This window comes from Balaenoptera borealis (assembly GCF_965194805.1).
Source record: "Balaenoptera borealis genome assembly, chromosome: 4".
NCBI classification, from domain to species: domain Eukaryota; kingdom Metazoa; phylum Chordata; class Mammalia; order Artiodactyla; family Balaenopteridae; genus Balaenoptera; species Balaenoptera borealis.
Genome location: NC_138861.1, coordinates 58,444,639 through 58,463,130, shown reverse-complemented (window position 1 = coordinate 58,463,130; position 18,492 = coordinate 58,444,639). Strand labels below are relative to the sequence as shown.

Below are 18,492 nucleotides of genomic sequence, written 5' to 3'. Positions count from 1 at the left end.
GAATATATACTTTGATACCCATTTCCCCCAAACAAAAATAGTTTCCATATTTTGCCTAGGTCACTTATTTCAACGGTGTTCAACATCATTCTGCCTTCAGTGGTTACAGAGTTTCAAACAGTGTCCCTTACGATACTAACCACCCTTCTATTTGCACAGCACCTGAGTGACAGCCAAGGCACTTTTCACATACACTGTGGTAACTGATCCTTCAGCCCTGCATCTGAAGGCGTCTGAAGGCTGAGGGCAACTGCTTTTGGGGCCTCACTTTTTCATCTCTGAAGCACAGGTGGGACACATCTCTCGCTGGGTTGTGACTAACAGGAGTTGCCTTCCACTGCACATCCCACCCCATAGCATTTTTTCATGAAAATTTTAAGCAAACAGAAAAACAGAGAAAATACTATAGTAAGTACCTTTTATAACAAATACCACTTAGATAAATAAAATGTATATTTACGGATACAACCGACGCTCTCTGCGTAACACTCCTCCTGATTCTGGTCCTCTGCATCCCCAGAGGTAACCGCTATCCTGAATTTGGGGTTTATCACTCCCATGCAGGTCTTTATACTTTCACCTACGTGCATATTCATAAACAACTTGTGGCATTGTTTGTTATTTCTACATGTTATATAAACAGTATACCATATTCTCTTTTACAATTTGCTTCTTCCTTCAACATTATATTTTTAAGATTTATTGCATTAATGTACATGGCTCTGGGGTTGTTATATTTTACTTTTAATATGATATTCTATCAAACAAATACCCCATTATTTATTTATTTATTTATTTATTTTTAAACTTTTTGTTTGTTTGCTTTAGTTTTTGGCTGTGATGGGTCTTCGTTGCTGCACGCAGGCTTTCTTCTTGTTGCGGCGAGCGGGGGCTGCTCTTCATTGCGGGGTGTGGGCTTCTCACTGTGGTGGCTTCTCTTGTTGTGGAGCACGGGCTCTAGGTACGCGGGCTTCAGCAGTTGCAGCGCGTGGGCTCAGTAGCTGTGGCTCGCGGCTATAGAGCTCAGGCTTCATTAGTTGTGGCTCACAAGCTCCAGAGTGCAGGTTCAGTAGTTGTGGTGCACGGGCTTAGTTGCTCCGTGGCATGTGGGATCTTCCCGGACCAGGGCTCGAACCCATGTCCCCTGCACTGGCAGGCAGAATCCTAACCACTGCGCCACCAGGGAAGCCCCATTATTTATTTATATTCTCCTTTTTACAGGCACTTAGATTGCTTTGGATGGAAGAAATTTTCACATATCGAGATATGGGGAAGTTATTCTGGCTTACACATGATTTAACTTAAACTTTATGCTAACGAGAACAGCCTCTCTTATAGCCTGTCAAACACGCCTTGTACATCTGCTTTAACCATTAAAGAAAAGAATGCGTTTAAAAATCAAAATGGAGTAACTGTGGGTCACACATTCAGGATGGAGCCGGGTGGCCATGGCGGATGTGGTTTCAGACACATTCCTGCATCACTGAGAACTTGAATTTTCTGAACTGCATCAAACTCAAGGACACCACTAGCCATTCTCAAAACAGTATCTGCTAGGTGTGGCCAGCTGCAACCTTATGGTCTCAAGGTCTCCCCTTGTAACTATGCAACCATTTCAGATCCCAACCAATCCTTGCTTAACAAGCACTCTTACTTCTTGCCAGCTCCAGTTATAATTCTTGATAAACAACTCATGTAACTAACTGCAACCTTGAGGTTTTTGCCTTTGTACGTCTCCCCCATTTTGTAGTCTGATAAAACACAATTCAAGTGCTCCTTGAATCAGTGTCTCCTAGGCTACAGTCCTCCGTTTGGCTCAAATAAAACTCTTTTCTATTCCTATTATAGATTGTTTATTATTTCCGTTGACACTTCCAATTTTTCCTAACTACAATCCATGTTGCAGTGAACTTTTCTGTATAAATCTCCTTCATGTATGTACACGAGTTCTTCAGGTCAGGGAACCTTCATAGGAGAGAAGTGCGGAATCATGGGGTTTGCACGTCTTTGGCTTTACTAAGCATTGCCAAGTGGCTCTTCAGAAGTAGTGGTACCAAACAAGAATGAGTTTCCTCTGTGCCATGTCTTTAATAAGCCTCCTACTACCCTCTGAAGTTTCTTTGTCTCACCCATTGCACTCAAACATATTTTCTCTTCCTTCAGTCCTTTCACAAATATTGACTGAAGAGAGCAGCTGGATGGAAGGTGACTGAGATATTCCACGTGAAAGCTGGAAAGGGTCTGCACCGTGGCACAGAGAGCAGGGATCGAGTGAAAGGAGAGCTCTTTCTGAGGAGGATGGATACCACTTGGTGACTGATTCAGTGCAAGAGAAGAGGGAGATTTATAGTGATTCTGGCAGGGCTGACTGAGGAGGTGTCAATGGTGTGAGATACGAAAGCCAGAAGAACGGCTGACCTTGAGAATATTGACTCCATAGCGTCCGAGGCAACTAGATTACTTCTGACGGAGGGGAAGTCTCACAAAAAGCCTTGCAGGAGTGAGTGGGAGAGGAAAGGGCGGCTGTGTGATCAGCCACTCAGCTGAGCGGTTTTAGGGTGAAGGGCAGGAGAAGGAGCAGTGGTGACGGGGAGCTGGGAATCAGGGCACAGAGCAGGATGCCTTCCTGCCACAGAGGGGACTTCATCATGCGCGTCTGGAGAGAAACGGCAGGTGGGAGACAGGGAGAGATTGCGGGGCACGCGTGAGCAAACGGGATCAATGGGAAGGTTAGAGCTCAGCAAAGACCTATGAACTCTGAAACATGGACCGCAGTATGCTTTTTTTACCTTCTATGGAGCGATCACCTGTTGACTGGAAGAAGACCAGGGCAAATTTCACACCTGACAGAGCATACCATAATAACAAAGAGCTAACATTTAATGTTATTTACAGTGTGACAGGCCCTGGGCTGAGTATTTTATCAAAGTAACTCGTTTGTCCTCGAAACAACTCCCAAGGTAGGCAACTCTTTCTATCCTTATTTCACAAAGGAGGAAAGTTAGGCACAGAGTGGTTAAATAATGTTCCCAAGGTCACACAGCTGTAAGTGGTGGAGCTGGTATTCAAACCAACACAGCCGGGCTCTGGAGTTAGTGCTGTGAACCACTACAACTTCGCTGTTTCTCAATATGCCACCATCGTTGATCACTCACTAAGCATACATATCCTCCCCGAATAAGTGCAACTATATATATTCCTCACATCTCTGGTGGTCTTACAGTCAAAGAACTTATTTTTCAAGTTCTTACCTGCAAAAATCAGATGGGAAGACATAAAGGATTTCGTCTTTGGTGATTAATGGGTGAAAAGAATCTCCGTCTGTTCCGTTGATCATATTGCACTCGTCTGCTGTCCACCAGTCAAGCGACCTGTCATTGGGAGACAAGAAAGAGTCCAGAGGGTCACACTTGATTTTAGGCTTCTTTTTTTTTTTTTTTAATGGTCAGGACTTTTCAAGACTCAAGTGGGAGCTGGCTACCCACAGAATCTTATTCACACGCAGACACAAGGGTGGTATTGGTTGGGGACTGGATCAAGAGGCGGAAAAGCAGGCCCCCGATCCCCAATCAATTCTGACGAAGGCAATAGCCAAAAATCCTTCTTCCCTTCCTCTAAAACAGAGTATCTCACGTAGAGGTTTGGGAATATGCACTTACTTAAAGCAGCGATCCATTTGGCATTTACAGTAGCTTTGTTCACAGCTAGCCCATGACACGATGAGCCCTGGACAGATATTGCAGGGAGATAATATTTGTGACAGAGCATTAACTGTCTCCCCCTCCAAACAGCTAAGGGAGGATTTCTTTTGGGTCACAAGAAAGTTTAACCTTGAATCAACTTTATGCTCACTAACAGCACAGTTGAGATAGCGGGTTTTTAAAAATTAATTCCTTGAAAAAATGGTATAAAATGCAAAAGACAGGAAAGGACAGGCAATAAATAGTAATTCTTCTAACTTCTGGTCAAGGTGGCCTTCTAAGTTCGTGAATTGAGGATATCTTCCAGAGCAGTGGTTGATAGAACAAAAAAGGGAACATTTAAAAGGTCTACACCCTACTCAAACACAAAAGAACATCTCCCTAGACAATGAAAGGTGATAATTGCCAAGTGGTGAGTAGGGCTACAACTGCCGGCCCACTGAGCTGCAGGTCTGGAAGCCAGGAGAAAGATCTGCAAGTCTAGCTCCTGAGGTTAATGAGGATTAAAAGTGGTCCATCAAGGGTGTGAAACCGGGATCTGGGGGCAGGGATTTTCTGGTCAGCGAGAGAGGCTGAAGAAAGCAAAGCTGAGTTGCTCGGAGGCAGAAAGCCCCAGGCACAGCCTCACAACCAGAACCTGAGTCAAGCTGCCTGCTGACTCTTTGGCCAGATCTGTGATGACCCCTGGGTAATCGTGAGGTGGAGATCCACCATGTGTACTGGTATTGGGGTTCCTAGGTAGGATACATGGAGGCAACTGCAAAAGTGTTACCTAGGGAGAGGTGAGAGGATGGATGGATGGATGGATGGTTGAATGGATGGATGGATAAGATAGATAACAGACTTCCCAAATAATTATTCTGCAAGTCAACATTGTTTTTAATGAAAAATGGGTTTTTTTAAATCTCTTATACTAAGAGGCAGGCAACAAAATCAACAATAAGATGAATTCACTTGAGAAGAAATTAAAATAATTGAACAATCTGGCTAATAAATATGTTGTTTGGTATCCTCAAAGAGACAAATGAAAGAATAACATCCGTAAAAAAGAATGGCAAATTATTTAAAAAAAACAAAAAAGAATGAGATAAGAGCAGAGAGACCCAAAGAATGAAAAATAGAAATCTTCAGAATAAAAACAGAATAAAAAAGTTTTCTGAAAGAAAAACTCCAAATAGGGATAAGCTCTAGACTGTAGGTAGTTAGAAAGAACTGGCTAACTGAAAGATCGCTCTAAGGAATTTATACAAATATAAACTCAGAAAGATTAAAAATTAAAGGATCAAGATACAGAGAATGTATCAAGAGGCTCCAATAAATATTTAATAGGAGTTTGTGGGAGGGTAGTGAGAATAGAGTGAATAACAGAGAAGCAATAATTTAAGAGATAATTGCTGAAAGTTTTCCAAAATTTAAGAAAGATACTAGACCTTGGATTGAAAGTATGCCCCAAGGGCCAAATAGAATAAATAAAATAAATTCAAATCTAGATATGTTGCAGTAAAACTGCAAAAGGCCAAGGAAGAAGATGGATATCAAAAGCCAATGGAGTAACATCTTCATAATTTGAACTGTCAACCTAGAATTCTATACCCAACTAAAACCATTAACAACTGAAAGTGCAATAAAGATATTTTTAAATATGCAAACTCTAAGAAAGTTACCACCCACAGATCCTCACTGAAGGAACTACTAATAGAGTGTTTCCCAACCTAGTAACATTTTGAGCCTGATTAATTCTTTGTGGGGGACTGTTCTGTACACTGAAGGATGTTTAACAGCATCCCAGGTCTCTACCCAGTAGATGCCAGTGGCAACCTCCAGTTGTGACAACCAAAAATGTGTCCAGGCATCACCAAATGTCCTCTAGAGAGCAAAATTGCCCCTGTTTAAGAACCACTGTACTAATGACCTTCAGCAAGAAGAAAACTAAATCCAAGGGGAAGATGTGAGAAGGAAAAATAATAATAAATTAATAAAATATGTTGGTATATTTAATTATTTACTATAAAAATAATGAAATTTTACTTATATTTGGCTTCCGAAGAAGGTGAAACAAGTTGTAGACAAGAATAACATAGAAGGTGTGGGTATTAAGAAATGCGTAAAGTTATTGTCTCATTTGAAGAAGAGAGATAATAGATAGCTTTAGATTCTGTTAGAAAAAAAACTGTTAAATATAATCAAAGGGTAGAATAGATATAAACCAGCTAAGGGTGAAAAATAATGTCAAAATAGGTCTAAATATATCAAATAATATATCATTATATCGTAAATGTATCAGTAATTACAACATGTATATAAAAGGATTAAACTCTCCTATTAAAAGGAGAAAGAAAATATGGAAAGAAAATGTGGAAAGAAAATAACAGATTGGGTTTAAAACAAAATCCAGCTATATTCTGTTTACAAGTAAATTCCCCTCCCAGCTCAGTACCCAGTCATCTAGTTAACCCTCCAAAGGCAATACTGTTGCCAGTTTCTCATATTCTTTTAGGGTTCTTATATCCTTGGGAATGTGTGTACGTGCACGCATGCGTGCCCTCATGCATGCGCCAATGTATGTGTATGTACCTGGATATGTGTGTTTTAAAAAATTTAAATAAACTTAAAATTCAAAAACAGTTTTTGCTTTACAGAAAAGTTGTGCAGATAATATTCCACGCCAGTTTTCTTGCCTGTATTTCTGGGAAGCTGCGAAGTAAATTTAATGTTCAAGAACAAAATTCCTCTTACCATAGTTCCTGAAGAATTAGCCTCCTTTTCTCTCAAAGATTTCTAATTTCTATGACTTAAAAAAAATCATTCTGCTTTATGTGTGGCTTTATTGCAAGCTGCCTCAGTCCCTATTTGGAGGTAGTTTGTTTATAAATTATAAACATTAAAAATATTTTGAAATGCTGTAATGCTGAACTCAAATGTATTTCATCTTAAAAAAAATACACAAACAATGCAGAATCACTAAATTAAATAAAAAAGAGAACCTCTCTCCTTCCCCCAAAACAAGCAGTGATTTGAGAAGTATTTGTGCTGCAGCTACATATCATTCAATGACTCAGTGGAAGAGCAAAACTTTTCATTGGCTTGTGATTCATGACTAACCATGAGAAACCTACCTCTCATTAATATTTAATCTGTGAAGTACCTTACCCCAATCTTGATTTACAAGATAATAATTTTACATATTTATACTATATTATTTATATTATAGGATATTTTACATAATTATAGATTTTTTTAATTTATAGATTTTTCATCCAAAAAATGATAGTGCTAAACTTTTTTGAAATAAAGCAGAAGTGGACGTTCAATTAAATGAAAATTGAAAAAATCATTACACCAATAAATCATTAGACTTACGTTTTTCCATTCCATTCCACAATCTTGGAAAAGTTAAGGTAATTGTCTTCTCCAGTTAGAAAAACATAGTCTCCATCATTAGTCCCATTTTTCTGAAAATAAGTGAATATGGTCATTGATGGTAACTGTGATGGTTCATTTCATGTGTTTACTTGGTTAGGCTATGGTGCCCAGTTGTTTGATCAAACAATACTCTAGATGTTGCTGTATTTTGTAGATGTGATCAGTTCGGTTTCAGTAAAGGAGATTACTGTTGATAATGTGGGTGGGCTCATTCAATCAGTTGAAGCCTTTAAAAGCAAAGTCTGAGGTTTCCTGGAGAAAAAGGAGTTCTCTCCTCAAGACTGAAACATAGAAATCCTGCCTGGGCTTCCAGCCTGCCGGCCTGTCCTATGGATTTCAGACTTGCCACTTGCCAGGACCCACAAGTGCATAAGACAATTCCTTAATATAAATTCCTCAACAGATATATCGATCTCCATTGATTCTGTCTTTCTAGACAACCCTAACTGATAACAGTAACTAACACATTTAATCTTTATGAAACTACCCTAGTTGGGCCTAATTGCCTCATGAGACTGAACCACACTAGGGAATAGAGTAACTATTTTGCTAAATCCCATATTAACCATATTATTACTTTATGGTTTTAAAAAGTATGAGCCCAATTAAATAATGCACAAAGGTTTTGAAGAGACATTTCTCCAAAGAAAATATAAAAATAGCCAATAAGTACATGAAAAGATGCTCAATATTGTCAGTTATTAGAAAAATGCAAATCAAAACCACAATGAGATACAACTTCATACCCATGAGGATGGCAATTTAAAAAAAAAGGACAAGAACAAGTGTTAGTGAAGATGTGGAGAAACTAGAGCCTTCCTACATTGCTGGTAAGAATGGAAAATGTTGCATTTGCTGTGGAATACAGTTTGGCAGTTCCTCAAAAAGTTAAACATAATGTTGCCAGATGACTCCAAAATTCTACTCCTATGGATATACCCAAGAGAATTCCGCTCCAAGGTTTGTATCTAATGGTCATACAAAAACTTGTACACAAATGTTCATTTGCAGCATTATTCATAGTAGCCAGAAAGTAGAAATAAACCAAATATTCATCAACTGAAGAATGGATAAACAAAGTGTGGTATATCCATACAATGGAATATTACTCAGCCATAAAAAGGAATGAAGTGCTGATACATGCTACAACATGGATGAATCTTCTAAACATTATACTAAATAAAAGAAGCCAGACACAAAAGATCATATATTATATGATTTCATATGAATTTCATTCCATTTATATGGATGTCCAGAATAGGCAAATCCATAGAGATAGAAAGTAGATTCGTGGTTACCAGGAGCTGGTGGGAGGGGGGAATGGAAATGACTGCTAACAGGTTGTGTTTTTTTTTTTGGGGGGGGGATGCTGATTAAAATGCTCTGGAATTGTATAGTGCTGGTGGTTGCACACCCTTGTGAATATACTAAAAAACACTGAAGTGTACACTTTTAAATGGTGAATTTTATGTTAAGAGAATTATATCTCAATTAAAAAATAAAAAAGCATAAATCCAGGGCCAGGACCCAATTATACTTGAATAGAAAAAAAGTGGTATTAATATAATCCCATTTTTCAATTAAAGTTTTCTTGAGCTGTATATTCTTTCCAAGTTACACTTCTTAATGGCACAGACAGACACACTGTACATTCTTACAAGTTCTTCATCTGGGATGGAGATTTGATTTCTGGGAAATAGCATGGGTTACTCTGAAACATTTAAATGCTTAACCACTTAGTTTAGACCACATCTGAGTTAAGTGGAGGAATTCAAGAAGCAACATACATGTATTTATTTTTTAGTATTTTGGTCTGTTTCTTTTCAGTCTTTTTTCTACACAAAATTTGTTTCTGGAACTAAGATATATTGTATATAACATACACATATAGTATCTGCTATATACAATTTTTATACATATATACAATTGTGCATACATATATACAATTTCTTTACTTACGTGTATAATATATTTCCTGTATTATCGAAAGTTCTTCCTAGGTACAACTTAATGACTCCATAATATTATGTGGAAATAATTTAACCATTTTCTTATTATTGAATATTTAGTGTTGAATTGTTTTGCTACTATAAATAACGTATGAATATCTTTATGACTAAAAACTTTTTCTGTGCTTTTATTTTCTAAATAGACCACTAAAAGTGAAATTGCCAGATAAAAGAACATGAACATTTTTTAAACTTTTGAAACACAGTATCAAGTTGCTCAAGGTCACCCAGTGGAAACAGCAAGATAAATCAGTTTACATTCCCCAAATGCTTTTTGTTAAACTTTGCTTATTGGATCAACAAAAAAGGGATTTCTTATCTCTTTTTGCATTTCTGTATTCACTGAGGTTGAACTCTTTTTTCATTCAGTCAGTTTCCTTAAAAAAACATTCATACCCTTTGTGAATTCTCTTTTCAATTTTTTTGCCTACTTGGGTTCTTCTTTTTGTCACTTAACACTACTTCATCAACTATGTCAATATATCAACATGGTCCACATACATAATAGTCATGTTGTGTTCCACATATGAAATTTTAAACGACTTTAAGATATGAGAAACGACTCCTCTTTAAGGGCAGCAATATGAACGTACAACAATTTAGAAGCAAATTCACATAAAAAAATGCTGAACCACCAAATTTAAAAAATGCTTGTGTTACTTCTTGAAGTTCTCCAATGAACTCAGATGTGGGTTAAGCCAAGTGGTTAAGCATTTAAATATTTGAGAGTATCTCCAAGAGTTCTCCCCAGCTGTTAGTGGCCCAAGAGTCAGACACTGAATGTCAATGCTTCCCTGTTACTTGCTAGAACTTTTGTTATTTGAGAACAAGCAGGAATAAATAGGTTTTGTGTTACTGCAGTAGGGTTGTGGGTTGAATACAAGGAACATATTACTGCAGGAGGTTGAGCAATGTTCTGAGGATAAGACAACATTCATACCACTGGCGTACTACACGCATAATCCATCCTCGCAGTACAATTGGCTGGACTGGCTGACCTCTCAAGGATACTCTCCAGCCACCATCGCTTTAGACATCCAAGAACCCACACTCACTGGGAGGTGCTTCAACTCTCTTATGCCAAGGAAAACAGAGGTACCCTAAAATCAACGGGTTAAGATTTGCTGATTGGCTCTCCAGTATGCAAATAAGAGCACCTGATATTCAGCCAGGTCCCTTCTTCTCAGGAGCTCTGTGGCAACACGCTGTCTGTATTACCTCATCCTTCTCACTCACACACCCTGTCCCGCACCGTTAATTGTTTGGCTGTTTCATCATTAAAGTCTTTGAAGGAAAAGTGTTCAACGGCCTTAACTAAGGTTTTCTTTTTTTCATCACAACGTGTATTGGAACGGGTGGAACGGGCACATAGGCCTAGGGGATCAGAGGGGAATGTGGCAGACGCCACTGGGATTAAGGAAAGATTTGAGGCCAGGCTCAGACGGGTGCAGAGCAGGAGGTGCCAGTGAGGTGCACAAGCCCGCGGTCTGTCCCGGTCTGGAATGAATGACGGCCCAAGTATGGACCTCTGTGCTGCTGGAGACAGAGTCAGGATTGGCCAGAGCAGATGAAAAACTGAACAAAAAACACCTTTGCCTTTTTACCAACAACACTAGAGACAGTTTACTTGGCTCCAAAATGGAAGCATATACCAGTCATTCATATTAATTCAGGGTCTTTACTTTGAGCCGGTCATGGAGGGGAAAAAGAATAATGGTTCCTAAAATGTGTTGCAACTTATAGTTTGCAAAGCACTTTCATGGACTCTCATTTGGCCATTCCAAGCAAACTCTGAAGTGTAGATACCTTTAGCCTCAAGTTACAAATGATGAAACTGAGGTTCAGGAAAGTCCCACAGCTATTAAACGAGAAAGTCAAAATGCAAATCCAGGCCCTCTGAGTCTAAGTCTCATGCTCTTTTCCTGCATGTGGGAAATCTACACCAGGTACTAATCTAACTGAGCAATGCCAGGGCTTTTCACTAACAGGGCCTTGTAGAGCTACCGTGGTGCTTGCAAGGAGAGACAGAGAGAGAAAAAATATAAAGTAAAACCATACATCCTTGCCACGGGAAAGCAAAAGTGCCAATTTTTAAATCTGTCTGTAAATGTGAGTGACATTTTTAACAGGTATTTAAGGATATTAGTTATAAGTTTGATGAGGTCAGTGTAAAAACAAAAAGCAAGCTATACAATGAAAGTTATCAGAGAAATACTGAGGTATTAGGAACAGGATCCACTTGGCAGATGGATGGTAGCCACTGGGACCAAAGGGGGCTTAAGGAAACCTTTGTATCTTTCTGCAGAAGTTTCCCGGAAATTATTTCTAGAAGGGAGTCTAGTCACAGCTTAACAAGAAATCGGTGCTTCCTCTGGTCCTGTGGAAGCTGGCTCCTGTGAGATGGAAGCTTCTAGGGAACATCTATTGGGTCTGCTTGCCCAGAGTGAAGGATTTAGGGTTGGCGGGACCCTACTCCTAGGACCACCCTCCTCTTGCGAAGATAATATTTCAAAGTTGTTTACCATTTCGTTTGAACAGTTTTTAAGTTTTATATATCCCTGAAGGTACAGGGGCAGTATTATTACCACTAAGCAACTGAAATGCTAAGAGATTACATGATGAGGGTGAAGTTCTCCAGTAGTTAGACCCAGAGAATAACCAAATTTAAAGATGGGGAAATTCATCACAATTCCATATCCTGTCCCGAACCTACCTCTCTTCCTGAGTTTAAGTTTGTCATTTACCAACCTTCCAACTATCCATTTTACTCAAGTTTTTTTTTTTGGGGGGGGGGATAGATTTTTAATTGCTTTTAATATTAATTCATTTGACGCTCAGGCAGCAATAACATATGCTTTGAATAATAATTACTTGAATGCTGGTATTTTGGGGTTCAAGCCAAAGTAAATAAAATCTGCAAAAAATGATACAAAATTCCACTTATAAACAAAACAAATCATAGACGAGGGACACACGGAGTTTCAAATTATCCAGCCTCTTTCACAAATAAGATGTCTAAAAATCTAATAAGTAGCTCCCACCCCTAATGGACTATCACATCCCTATTCAGTTTCTTATTTGCCTCTGTCAGACTGATCCATGGGTTTAGTCTCCAAGTCATCAAAACAAGACTCGGCATTGATCACTGAAATTTATGACACTTTGAAAGACTGCACCTGATTAACGGCACAGCACACTCTATATATTTTTCATAGTGACACTCATTCAAAGTCAGCACTGGTAGCATGTTGAAATTGTGGGAGAAGGTTTTTTTTTTTTTTCCCCTTACTAAAGCACTTTGTTATTTCTCACATACTCTACAAGAGATGTACAATTCCAACCAACTTTGGTCTTCTCCTAGAAGAAGCCCAAAGTGAAGATAAAATCTGGCTTGGAATGCCCTCCTCCTCAGCTGAACAAAAAAATCTCTGAAAAGAAAAATGGACTTACCCCATAGAACAGGCCAAAATAGGGAGAGATGTCAGGTTTGAAAACGTTGATGAGGGATAAGATCTCATCTTTGTAGCCCCAGAGCAATTCATCCACCGTGTGGGTCACAAAGAGCTTCTGCTGATAGGCCTTCAACAGGGCCTCGATGAGCTCGTGGAGGAAGGGTAGCTGGGCCCATTCCATGGTGGTCTGAGGAGCACAGGCACATTCAGATAGCAGTGTCCCCACTCCACTTTCCTACTGCCCCTTCAGCAAAGGGGGCTGCAAACTTAAATGTAAATGTTGAGATCAAACAGCTGAGAGGTTAACCAAAGAGCTCCTCTCTGGCTGGGTGTGAAGAATAGGACTCTTCAGTTACTGTCCTTTCTCAGTATTACATTTTGTAACTGTCATCTTAACATCCTCGCTCGCAACTCTCAGAGTTCTCCCAACACCACGGAAGGGGAAAAACGCTTGCGATATATTGGCATCTTTAGCCACAAGGTGGCACCATCTTCCTCCCGATCAGGGTTAGAGGCTGGGTCCCCATAAACTCTGCCCCACTAGCCAGCTGGGCAGGGCCAGACCTGGGATCTAATACTTTCCAGGTCCTGGGTCCACCATAAGTGTCCAGCTGCATATGTAGTGGTCACCCAGGAGTTGGAGTGGGAACCTCAGAGGGGATAGAAGAAGTCTCCTGGGCCTCATGTATTTTTATTAGCTGGACTTGACATTAAAAACAGAGCCCAATAAATCATGCTAGGCTGTAATCAACAGCCCAGTCTCTGCTATGTGAAAAGGGGACGGGGGGAAGTCAATATATATTTTGAGAATTAAAAAATCCAAGATAGAAAGCTAAATTAAGAAGTAGTATGCGAGTTCTATTGCTACAGTTTCTGAACCAAAACAAGGGGTAAATAAATATCTAAAAAATTATCAGCTACCTTCCAAAATCCACAAGTGCTGATGCTGAACACACAGGAAGAAACTGTGGAAAAAATCCTAAAACTTACATTTTGTCACCATTTGAAAAGACCGCATTTGAAAGACCTCAAAAATAGTCTGAAATGAACTTTAAAGAAGGGGGAAAATATAAATATATATATACACACACACATATATATATAAACATTTAAAAAATAAATATATGTATATATACACACACACATATATAACTTAATAGCTCCTAAAGGTAAAACCATAATGACTTTAACTTAGCTTTTTCCTTTCTTCTCAAGTCCACAATAATGAGATTTAAAATGCCTACTTACCAATGCAGGAATATTTAATGTTCTAAGTAAGTCAATTTTAGGGTCTCCAACGGATTTATCTCGTTCAAAAACATAGGCCTTGTTGCTCACGGCAGATATTGTTGTTCCATTATCTCCAAATTGAATATCTTCTTTGTTTCTGAGTTCCCTAAAAGAAAAGGATTTCGTTTGAAAATAGGCAACACTTTACTAAGTAACACTTTTCCTTTCTTTCAGCATCAAAGTTATTTTCAATATAACATTCCCAATACAACCCATATTGGGGGAGACTGCAGATATTGACCCCCTAAACACTGGAGATTTAAGCTATAATGTGGAAAGGAAATGAGGCCCCGGAGAGAGGAAAAAAAGTGTTGTTTTCATTCTTTCCCCCCATAATTAGGGAAATGCAATGGTCAAGGGTCACCTTAGCTAGGGAATCAAAGCCAGTGAACTCTCTCCTGGGTTATATAGTTTGGTCCCAAAATATTTTCAAATTTTTCAGTTCATAGATTCAGTTTCAATCTCAATGTGTTTACCAATGTCTTTTTATTTCTAAGTTGAATTCAATTAAAAATCCATATAACACAACGAATGCCTAAGGTTTAGTAAAGTAGAGGAGTTCACTCCTGGTTTTGATATCCATTTCAGCTTGGTGCCTGTGAGTGCCCCCAAATGAGGTATTGGCAAAGTTGGTAGGAAGTGTCTGGTGCCAGGCCTGAGACTAGGGTGAGGGAAGTGATGCACCTGCCTTGGGTACAAAATGTAAGAGGTGCCCAAACACTCAGTAATCAAAATAAATAATACTTTAATGCAATTTTAAAAAATCAAAATTAATGCTAAAAATTCATGATGAACAAAATATCAAAATTTTACATAAAAACAGGACTGATGTTTTGTCCATCAAATATGCCTCATGCCAGTCCTGAGCCTGCCTGGTCCATAGTAGATGCTCACTAAATTGCCATGTCCATTCCTTCTCTGCCGCTTACCTGTTCTTCTTCCTGTTTCATCAAGGGCTGTGTTGTCTCACCTGGTAGCCCTGTGTCTACTGAACCCTTGAACTGTGGCTAACTGGAACTGAGATGTGTTGTAAGGGTAAAATACACACCAGATTTCAAAACCAGTACCAAAAAAAAAAAAAAAAAAGAATGTAAAATATCTCAACTTTTTTATATTGATTACATGTTGAAATGATACTATTTTATTTATTTTTTAAATTGAAGCATAGTTGCTCTACAATATTATATAAGTTATAGGTGTACAGTACAATACAGTGATTCACAATTTTTAAAGGTTATACTCCACTTATAGTTATTATAAAATATTGGCTATATTCCCCGTGTTGTACAATATATCCCTATAGCTTATTTTATACCTAATAGTTTGTACCTCTTACTCCCCGACCCCTATAAGGCCCCTCCCCCCTTCCCTCTCCCTGCTGGTAACCGCTAGCTTGTTCTCTATGTCCGTGAGTCTTTTTTGTTATATTCTTTAGATTCCACAGATGAGTGATATCATACAGTATTTGTCTTTCTCTTATTTCACTTAGCATAATGCTCTCCTAGTCCATCCACGCTGCTGCAAATGATAAAATGTTGTTCTTTTTTATGGCTGAGTAGCATTCCATTGTGTGTGTGTGTGTGTGTGTGTGGGTGTGTATGTGTGTGTGTGTGTGTGTACCATATCTTCTTTATCCATTCAGAAATGATACAATTTTAGACAGAATGAGTAAACTAAAAATATATTATTAAAACTAATTGCATCTGTTTCTTTTTTTTTAATGTGGCTACTAGAAAAATCTGGAATGACATATGTGATTCACATTATATTTCGACTGAACAGAGCTAATGTAGACAAAGGTACGAAGGCATTAGGCAGCGGCGCTACCCGCCACCTCCTCTGGAGGCCTGTCCCAACCACAGCCACACGTGGGCTTTCTCATCCCTGAACACCCATGGAGTCTGACACTCAGTTATAAAATGCTTAGCGACATCATTTAGATTGTGAAGACATTAGCTTGAAGCCTCACGTAGATTGCAAGTAAGCTTAAGAAACTTGTATGCTTCAAATCTTTTCTAGATTTTAAAATAAAAATAGACAAGCAAACAATAAACAAATGCATACCTATACATAAAAGCAGATGAGTCTTCGTTCTTCTCTAGTACTTAGCACCAAGCTACACACAGTCATATAAATATCTGACACTTGTACAGCTCTTCCAAGGGTTTGACCACACTATGCCATTTGATATCATTTAATCTTTCTGACAAGCCTGTGGCACACACGGAGCAAGTATTTTCGTCCAACTTTTACAGATGGGGACACAGGGCAGTGGAAGAGTCAGAACCTGAGCTCAAGTCTTCTAATTCTTGCCTAGTGCTCTCTCCTCTGAATCAGATGGTCTCTCCTAGTAGGTGCTTACTAAATGTCTGTAGGATGAAACCAATGAGTGCCTCTAGCAATTGCCAAATCTAAATAAGTATGAGAGAAAAAAAGTCCACGCCCTTCCAGTTTGCGAGGAATACGTACAAATACTTGTTAAAAGCCTTGTGCAGTTTGCAGTTCGGGGTGTTTCCGCTGGACGTTTGGTTGTTAGATACTCACTCCCCTTTCTGCTGGTCAGAGCCCTCATTTTCTTTCCTCTCCTGCACCGGGCAGTGGTGTGGTACCCAATTCCTTTTCCTTAGCCCCGGAATCCTGAGCACAGAGCCTCAGGATGGAAAACACAGTAGACAGACGTTTTCTCCCAGGACGCACAGATGAGGACCCATGGGCTCCTGTGACTTGGGTCTTTAAAGCTTTCCCAGCCCCTGCCCCTTTCTTCTTTACAGGTTTCCTTGGGATCTGTAACCCACTTTATAGCCTTCCAATACATGCTCTTTTTACTTAAATTAGAGGTTTCTCTTGCAACCAAAAACCCTCTCATAGAGAAATCATAACCCATGAGGAAACAGAGATTCAGCTAAAGTAACTTGCCCAGGACTAACCAAGAAGTGTCAGACCCAGGGTTAGACTCTTGGTAGCCTGACTTCATGTCCAAGGCCTTCCTTGAGTCTACACCTAAGTGAATGCAAAGGGATTTGTTAGAAGCTGGAGGAAAAGAAGAAATTTCAAAGGTAAATCCCTGCCTGAGCCAAGGCAGGTGCCTGCAGAGAGGGCCCCGCCCCCTCTCTAGTCCCAGAGCCGCCCTGCAGGGAAGGGGAAAGGACAGACTCCTCCAGGAGAAGCTGTGTATAATCGGGGCCCAGGATACCAGCTTAGCCCTGCTGAACACCAGGGAACTAGAAGTAGAAAAAGCGACCCCAGGGTGAACGCCAGTTTCCTTGCACTCACAGAATGCCGGGCCAGGCTGTCAAGAGCTGGGATTCAACACAGATTCAGAAGCCAGGGACCAACACTGCCAAGTTTTCTAACTGATGACGAAAATCGATGACCTTCCCAAGACTTTTTGTTGTTTTCACTGAGCCTTAGGTCATACACCTAGAGGCCTGAGTAATTCCAAGTCTAGAGCCTGCTTCGTTTACGTCTATGTATGTTTACTGACTTTGAAGATGACTTTTAAAATGAGTTCTTTATTGCTTACCCTGTAAGAACCTGATGTTTTAAAGGGAAATTGCACATGGATGTTCCAATCGCTTTCTGCCTCGTAACTTGACTTGGTTTCTCAATAAACTTCAAAAAGTCAAAGCCAAGGGTTCCCAAACCACAAAAACATTTCATTCCCTTGGCAGGCACAAAAGGTTCATGTCAGGTCACTCACAGCTAACCAGGTGACTTCCCCCAGCCATCAGCCGTCCTCAGGCATGACCGACACACAACCTTTGCTGAGCCATCTAACTGAAGGAAGACAGTGCCACAGGGCTGTCAGGAGTGGCCTCCAGCTCTGCAGAGGCCAGGAAAACCGAGGGGAGGGATGGCAAGGGACCTCCGTCTCAAAACAACATGTGACAGTCAGAGGAAACCCAAAAGGCTTCCCCTTCCAAGCACTCCTGTCACTCTGGAAACCCTAAGGGAGGTCACAGCAAAAGGAGAGGGAGTTTAGTAACAAGAGCAACAAGTCTCATTACCCAAATCTCCCCCATAGCTGATCAACCATAGTCAACTAGAGGCAGGGCGCTGTCCTGGTGAACAGCAGACTGAGAGCAAGAAGTGATGGACTAGTGCTTTACAGTATCGGAGAAGACCAAAGAAGCTTCCAGAAATAGAAACAAAATTAAAAAACAAAAAGGCAAAGCAAAATTGTAGGCCTAGACAATTAATTAAGGAACCATACTTGAAAGTGCCTGGTATAGTCCCTGGTACTTAGTAGATACTAATTAATCCTACTGATTGATGTCAAAGGCCCCAGGACATCACAGGCTCAGAATACAGTTTACTATTTGTTAATCACAATGATAGCCCTAGTCACTAAGGAAAGGTTGATATATGCCCCATGAACTGTTTAATCTGGCAGGAAAATACATAATTGATTTTAGAGATATTTCATTTAAAACCTTTTTTTAAAAGAAGTTCTTACTTTTTAAAACAAAAAAGAATTTTTAATCTCCTGAATGTTTAGGCAAAATCTCACCATCACAGAAGGCAAAAAATACGCCTGAGATAAGGAAACCAAAAGGAATAATTTTAATCAATTGGAAAACTAACGTCTCTGCAATATCTAATTCCTCAGAGGTGCTG

General features: G+C 39.6%; 1 protein-coding gene across 1 annotated transcript in view; it reads right to left on the bottom strand.

Moving 5' to 3' along the window:
* SCARB2 (scavenger receptor class B member 2) overlaps nucleotides 1-18,492 on the bottom strand; it is a 69,131-nt gene that overhangs the window by 14,100 nt on the left and 36,539 nt on the right. Inside the window, exons 3-6 of the mRNA XM_082389378.1 lie at nucleotides 13,834-13,981; nucleotides 12,584-12,772; nucleotides 7,062-7,153; nucleotides 3,252-3,371 (exon numbers count right to left, since the gene is read on the bottom strand). Of these exons, the coding sequence (XP_082245504.1) occupies nucleotides 3,252-3,371; nucleotides 7,062-7,153; nucleotides 12,584-12,772; nucleotides 13,834-13,981 (549 nt within the window). The remainder of the gene's footprint in view (nucleotides 1-3,251; nucleotides 3,372-7,061; nucleotides 7,154-12,583; nucleotides 12,773-13,833; nucleotides 13,982-18,492) is intronic.